The sequence below is a fragment of the Nanorana parkeri genome, unplaced genomic scaffold, assembly GCF_000935625.1.
Source record: "Nanorana parkeri isolate BGI_ZX_2015 unplaced genomic scaffold, ASM93562v1 scaffold425, whole genome shotgun sequence".
NCBI lineage: Eukaryota > Metazoa > Chordata > Amphibia > Anura > Dicroglossidae > Nanorana > Nanorana parkeri.
Genome location: NW_017306693.1, coordinates 833,030 through 840,773, shown reverse-complemented (window position 1 = coordinate 840,773; position 7,744 = coordinate 833,030). Strand labels below are relative to the sequence as shown.

The following is a 7,744-nucleotide window of genomic DNA, read 5'->3' as shown; positions in this document are numbered from 1 at the left end:
ATATATATATATATTGCTCCATCTAGAGCTTTATCTAGGGGCTACACTTCTGAATGGATACACTTTACAGCTTTCAACTATTCTACAAAGTGTTTACACAATAAAATAAGTTCCCAGAATTTGTGAAAATACACCTTTTATTATAAGCATTTGTATTTGCCAAATAAACAGCATTAATCAGATTTTGAGGTAATTTCCTATAGGCGCTTCATAGGAATATGAGGGTGATGTGCTTGTAATGAAAGACAAATTACAATTGCACCCAGTCTTATTTTTTTGGTTTTGATGAGGCAAGACTGTTTTCCTCACCATGGTATAGTGCAACACCATTCCCATAGCAGTCCTGCAATGGGAGAGAAGAACAATGTTTGGATACAAGTTTGTAAAATAAATTCTAATGTGAGAACAATGGGATTGGGTTCACCTCTCTGTTATACACTGCCTGGCCTGAAAAAAGTCACCACCTGCATTTCGGGCAGTGTTATGATCTGGGGTTGCTTCAGTTGGTCAGGTCTAGGTTCGGCAATGTTATGTCTCCAAAAACTGAGGTCAGCTGCCTACCTGAATATACTGAATGAACAGGACTTTCCATCAATGGATTTTTTTCCCCTTGATGGCACATTGGACATATTCCAAGATGGCCATGCCAGGACCCATCGGATTCAGATTGTGAAATAGTGGTTCAGCCAGCATGAGACATCATTTCCATGTGTGAAAATGATGTCTCATGCTCCCTGAACCACTCTTTCACAATCTGAACCCGATGAATCCTGGCATTGTCATCTTGGCATATGCTCGTGCCATCAGGAAAGAAAAAATCTATTGATCCTGGTCATTCGGTATATTCAGGTAGGCTGCAGACCTAATTTTTTGGAGAAATAATATTAGTGAACCTCTAGACCTGACCAACTGAAGCAACCCCAGATCATAACACTGCCCCGAAATCCAGGTGGTGACTTTTTTTTGGCCAGGCAGTGTACAGTACATACACCATTTAAAGGTATCTTAATCACTGTTTTTTTTTTTATTATAAGAAAGCCGGCTTCTGGAACTTTGGTTTGCATGCTGTTCTCGGAACATTGGATTGATAGAGTGACAGTACAGACACATACTGGCTCAATGGGATATTTTTATGACTGGTTTACTAAGTAAACGTTTAGCCAGCAACAGTCTCTTCACAGTGAAATAGACCATAAGCACATCTGTTGCTTCCACCCATTCATTCCTAACCCAAGGATTTAGACTGGTCATACCATTTTGCATTATTTATTCGCTTTATAGTGTGGCCATTATTTAACTCCCGCAATCTTTAAAGACAAAGGAGTTCCTAGCTGGTTTCCAAAGAAAACCAACAATGTAATGTCTACATCAACTTGACCAAGGCTTCTTTTCTGACCATCTTTCTCACAGTGGTTGGTACCCTTGTCTGCACTGCATGCCATTCTTTAGATCAGCCTTTCTCAACCAGGGTACCATGGCACTCTGTGGGGTGCCTTCTCCTTCCTCATGGGTGCCTCAAAATGTTTGCACAGTGTCGTGCCTTTACATGGTGCAGACATACTTCTGATTTGAAGGGGGGCTCTAATGTGAAAGGGCAGATTCTGATTGAAGAGGCTTTTGGATTTGAAGGATGAGGGGTTTCTGATGTAAAGGGGAGCTCCATGTTTGAGAGGGGGAACTCCAGTGTTAAAGAAGGGCACTCCTTATGTATAGAGGGGCTGTAATGTAAAAGGCGGGATTCTAATACGCGAGGGGGAAGGCTCTAATGTGAAGGAGGGCTTCTGATTTGAAGGGGGGGGGGGGGGGAACCCTTTTTTTTGTTTTTGTATGGGGTACCCCCTCAAAATCCATACCAGAGCACAATCATGGATAGGGCTCTGGTATGGATTTTGGAGGTCCCAAAAGTCGTCTTTTTTACATGTTAGACTGGGGTGCCTCAAACTTTTTTGCATACTTTTAAAGGGTGTCATGACTGAAAAAAGGTTGAGTAATGTTGCTTTATGGAGCCTCTTGAATAGGGTCACTTCTGTAGTCTTTCGCCTATGGAACACACACTGAAAGTGAATGGTGCTAACCTGGACAAGGATGACAGGGAACTTCGTCCTCAGTTCACTTGCAGAAATACAGCTTGTTACTGAATAGAACCTTCTTTATTACCCTTTACCTCTTCAGAGGTCAGACATGTTTTGCTAAGGTACACATTGCAAGGAATGTAATAAATTCCCAGACTTTCATAACCTTATTTTAACTGCATAGTTTATGTTCAAAAAGTCATCTCAGTGTTGCAAAACTGGAATTTCATACTTGTGACCCAACCTGTCCTACAAGGTGAAGGGAAAAAGGCAACTGTGTTTACCTAAAACAGGTGAGGACTTTCAAAGTTATTGTGGAGCCTGGGAGCAAACATTGTCAGGTCTGTTTACAGAAGCTGCATTCCCATGCCAGCTTGCAATACATATCCCTAAGTAATCTTTATTATTTATTAAGATGTCCCCAGAATAGAGATGCTGAAGCACTTTGGGAATCCTGAAACTGGGACCCCTCTGTTGTGCTAATCTAGAGAACCCCATCATTTCTGCTATATGATGTGCTGTACAGAGCTGTATTCATATGGACAGGGCTATAAAGTCCGTGAGGATTCCTTTTCCATGGGATTTTTATTAAATTCTAAGAGTGAAACAGTTTTGCGGATAAACCGTTACTGAATGGGATACAGTGCAGTTCAGACACTTGTGTAGCCAGTACATATCAGTGCAAGCTTTGTGTTTCAAAGATCCAAATTGAACAGTATAACCCAACTACTCAGGTATAAAAGAAATATGCAGTGAGAAATAAAGGAGTAGAATGAGTTCAGAGCAGGCATGGAGAATTACTTGGGGTCTATTGGGCAGACAAGAAGGAGAGGGTGGCTGTCAAACTTAATCTTATGTGGCGGGAACCTTATTGGAATAGTTTGCTATAGTTTTTTTTTCTTAATATTAAAAGTTTATGAAGCTTTTGAAACCAGAACAAGAAAAACAAAACATAGGAACAGTGAAATCTCCCAGGTACAAGGCAGATACCATAATTATGTCTGCATCTACTACCCTCACCCAATACTAGTAACATCAACTGGCCAGATATGGGCACCCTACCACAGACTTGCCCAACCCCTTGTCTCGGGTTGTGCAAGATAAAAAGCAGTAGCATCAAGGGGAAGAGCAATGGAAGAGACTGAGGAGAAAAGAGGAAAGAACATAGAGAAAATTAGAATAAGTAGAATAAAGAGAACTTCAGGGGGCACATGAGCAGGAGCGAGAAACCCCACCAGGGGTTGATAGGGAAACAACCAAAATCAAAGAATGCTAAAAGAGGGATTGATGTGTAAGTCCAGAAGTTATCACGAAAGATAAGCCAGGATGGGCCATACAGTAGAGAATTGGGAATAGCTGGTAATAAAGTTGACCTGTTAATTTCTCCAGTCACATCAGCCTACTTTTTGCTATAGTTTTAAGAGTCTATTGTTAAAGTTTGATGGTAAGTATTTATCTATCCAAAATATATATATTGTATATATTTTGAATGGATCCTTGTTTGGGCTACAAGGATCCATTAAATCCTTTAATGGATTTGGCCTCCTCTAGACTAATGTATTGTTGAGGTTTTCCAAAGCTGAAAAGACCCTCTTCCTCTAGAACGTGGCTAACACTATTCTGTCTGCCATATCTAGATGGATGTCCGTTCTCCAGAACAGCAAAGAAGAAGCACTAAACAATGCTTTCAAAGGAGACCACAGTACAGGCGAGAACAACATAGTCCAGGAGCTGACCAAGGAAATTATATCTGACATCCAGAAGATGCCGGGGAATGATATATGCTGTGACTGTGGAGCAGCAGGTATATTTACTTCACCTTTTCCCTCTTTATCTGAACTGCATGAAAACCCAATCACTTCAGTCTCATGTACGCTTTAAAGTGACACTAAATTCAGGAGTTACATCTTAAAAATGCATTTAAAGGAGAACTATGAGGTGAGTGCTTTTCACTCACCTCATAGTTCTAGCCGACCTGTGACAATGAGACTGTCACAGGTCGGCTCAGTAGATCGGGAGGTGAGCGAACACATACCGGCGTTCGCTCACCTCTCGATCCTGTCACAGCTCTCTGCCGTGACAGGGGGAGGGGCTGGATTCCCCTCTCCACGCTCTGATCTTCCAGCGCTGACTGCTGACTGGCGGATCTGACGGGGGAGGGGGCGGGTACAGCTGGCTCTGCCTCCGCCCAGCTGTCACTCACGCAGCTGGGCGGATCCCGGCATAATTGTCGGGATCCGCTTCAGCTGCGCCGTCTCAGTATACCGCGAGCAGTAGCTTGCGGTATACTGAGCTTAGGGTGACAGGAGGACGCTAGTTTGTGTCCTCCCATTACCCTAAGGAGAACTATGGGGAAAAGCCTTAGCCCCATAGTTCTCCTTTTAAGTACCTTAACTATTATCAAAAATGTATCTTATTTGTGTATCACTCGGCTGTAGATCCTCAAATCATCTCTGAATTGGTGCTGACATTGTCTTTCCTTCTGGAGGGTGGCCACTTTTATTCCCCCATGGTCCCTGTGTGTGTTGTAAAGTAAAGTGTAAAGTCCCATAATGGACTACAATCTCAGTACAAATTGGTAAACTAAATGTGTGATTGTAGTCCACCACAGGAGCGAGCTTGGAGCGGTGACTACTTTACAACACACACAAGGATCATGAGAAACAAAAGTAGCCCCCCTCCAGAAGGAAGGACAGTGTCGGCACCAATTCAGAGATGATTTGAGGATCTACCGCCGAGTGATACACAAATAAGATACATAACTCGTGAGTTTAGTGTCACTTTAACATGGAAGTCATTTTCATATTTTGACATCATATTAAAATAACAGCTGGTGTTCTTCAGTTTCTTTAGTATAAGGTGTAAACATTCTGTCCCTCAATACATAGTAGATCCCATCACACACCTGACCAGAAAACCCACGAAAGTCGGGCGGGTGCTGGAGTGACTGCAGATGCCTCTGCAAATCAAACATAACTAATCAAAAAGTCACTCGCACTTTGCAGCCGGCACCACCCGGCTAGACGAAAGTCGGCTGAAAAAAATAGAAATGGAACAGGATGAAAAATTGAAGGCCAAACAATGACTGCAGCCAGTCAGCCACCATCACTGTTGGGGGGGATCTGACACTTGGAGGCGTCAGCTTTCAGAATAAAGTGGTACCTCGGTTCACGAACTTAATTAGTTCCATGATTCTGGTCGCAACCGAATCAAATTTCCCCATAACGTTCAATGTAATACATAATACTGTACAGTACTGTATGTGCTAAAAAGCACACAAATAAGCTTCACAGCAAGTGTGCACAGGTCTGTCTGCGATCTCGACTAGAGGAAGCCACCACCACGTGGCAGAGATGGTCGCGGTCATGTTAATCACCTGATGTGGAGTTCGCAAACGGAAAGCAAAATTTTGCCGAACTTTCTGTTCGCGAACTGAATTGCGATTGTGAACCGAGGTATTACTGTACAATAGCCAGCAGGGGAGATTCCTCCAACCATGCTATGTAGTGTGGATGGGGGAATCAAACGATTTATTTCTCTGAACAAGAATCTTAATGCATATGGCCAGCTTTTGGTATGACTGAGGAGATGGTGTGACAGGTCCAAGACTAACTTCATGTGATGTGATATATTCAGATTTTCTTTTGCCTCTATGCATTTTGTTTTCTTTACCTTTTAGCTGCTCAAGTGACGTCTAACCCGCACCCTAAACTCCTAGTGCTGTATTAGTAAAATGCATTCAGAAAGAGAAAATACCTAAATGTGCAGATAGAAACGATTGAAAGAAGAACTCCAGCAGACTTTTTTATTAACCCTTGCAATGGGGCTAACCCGGCACTGCAAGGGTTAACTGTTCGTTTTTACTTAGAGTAAAAATAAAATTATACTCGCCTGATCCTCTGAGCCAGCTGGCCCTTAGACTGGTCCGTGTAGGGTGTCTCCCCCTCCTGTGCAGCAGTCTAGGAATCCTTGAGTCATTACACCCAATACAGTTTATAGGACGCTAAGGGACATTCCATTGCTGATGAGGTGAAGAAAAGCAGCTGGAGGGAGCTCTGCCGGCTCGGAGGATCGGGTGAGCTGAGCATAACTTTTTTGACCCTAGGTTAAAAAAAAGGAGCAGTTAACCCTTGCAGTATGGGGGAAGCCTCACGGCGAGAATGACTAAAATGTCTGCCCCAAGTTCTTCTTTAACACACACTACTCAACATTCTGAAAATACTAGGGAAAGGCGCAGACCACACAGTCCTCGCTCTTCCAGCATCCCGGAAAGGGGCACTCTGAGGCTTTCTGGTAGCAGTTACTTAACTTAATTGTCCAGCCTCTTCAGGCAATTAGTTTCTTCCAGAGGATTTCATTCATGCTTGGCTGGACACAGTCCAGAGTCTGCATAAAGCTCTTTATTACTGAGTGCTGACATTAATGTTAACACCACCTCTCCAGAATGCCTAATTGAATTTCTAATGAGCGCACAAAGTGCCTAGGATGGGCTACATGCAGCCGAGGAAAAATGTATGTAGGCAAATGTTACAATGAGCTCATTCCTAAACTGTGCACGTTAACACAAATAATCCCCTAAGGGCATTTAAACGTTTTGGAATAAAAGCTTAGCCCATACCTGCCCTTGTCTAGGTGTAGAACTACAACTCCCAGCATTCATGGCTGTATGTAAGGATTAGTTATGTCAACATCTCCTGCTTGTATTTTGACCTGAATAGGCATTTACATGATGTTGAAATTATAAAGGTATAATTGCGTCATAGCAAAGAAGCCTTGAAATGTAAGTGAGGACCAAGCCAGTCTGCCCAGGGCTCCTTCTTTTTTATATTAAAGAGGTGATATAGCATGTTCAGGGGAAAGTGAGCAAAAGAAGAAAAAGAATAGTTGTTAGACCCTGTATGTATCGTATAATAAGGCCCCATTCACATTATTGCATTGCTGGAACACACACATTCTAGTACACGTTGGAGCACCACGCGCTATTTGCAATGGTGCGATACGGCGCCACTTATTCTGAATGGCACCACCAAAGCACCTTACGGGCAGAGCTAAGCTGCATTGCACTAACACGAGCTGCGTTGCGCTGCCATAAAATGATGCATGTCCAGTTTTTGGGTTGTTCAGGTGCGTTTCCAGCCCATTCCTTTTGAGTGGGTTGCCTACTGAAGCTCACCTTAACGCACTATGTTAATGTTCGTGCATTGCCGCAGGGCACCCCATCGTTTAGGTGTGAACTTCATTTATGACAATAAAACAAATGACATGATCTAGAATTTAAAGCTGATCTCCGTGATATTGACAACAGGCCTCCCAAATGTTCTGCTAATTCTCTTCATCATAATTTGTATCAATAAAAGTGAAATGGCTGTAAAAAAAAACAAGTAGGAAAGTACCTGTGATATAATCATCGGCATTTTCATTTCCTGCTGTGGCTGGGCTAAGTGGCAGGGTGCCCTATGGTCCCACGTGTCCTTTCCAAGCACCGCATAGAAGTACACATCCAATCATGCATTGGGATGGTAGTGACAATTGTGGGCAAATTAGATGATGCAAGTGGTGGGCGTAGCTGATTGAAAATTGGGTAGAGATTAGTACAGGTTGGAGTGTCCCTACACTTTTTGCTGCTTCGGGGTGGGGGTGGACGTGGTGGGAGAGGGGTTGGGATGTGGTGG

At 43.1% G+C, this 7,744-nt stretch overlaps 1 protein-coding gene across 1 annotated transcript in view; it reads left to right on the top strand.

Moving 5' to 3' along the window:
* The window catches only part of ASAP2 (ArfGAP with SH3 domain, ankyrin repeat and PH domain 2), a 193,414-nt gene that overhangs the window by 159,465 nt on the left and 26,205 nt on the right, over positions 1-7,744 (top strand). The window contains exon 14 of the mRNA XM_018559990.1: positions 3,710-3,876. Coding sequence (XP_018415492.1) covers positions 3,710-3,876 — 167 coding nt within the window. The remainder of the gene's footprint in view (positions 1-3,709; positions 3,877-7,744) is intronic.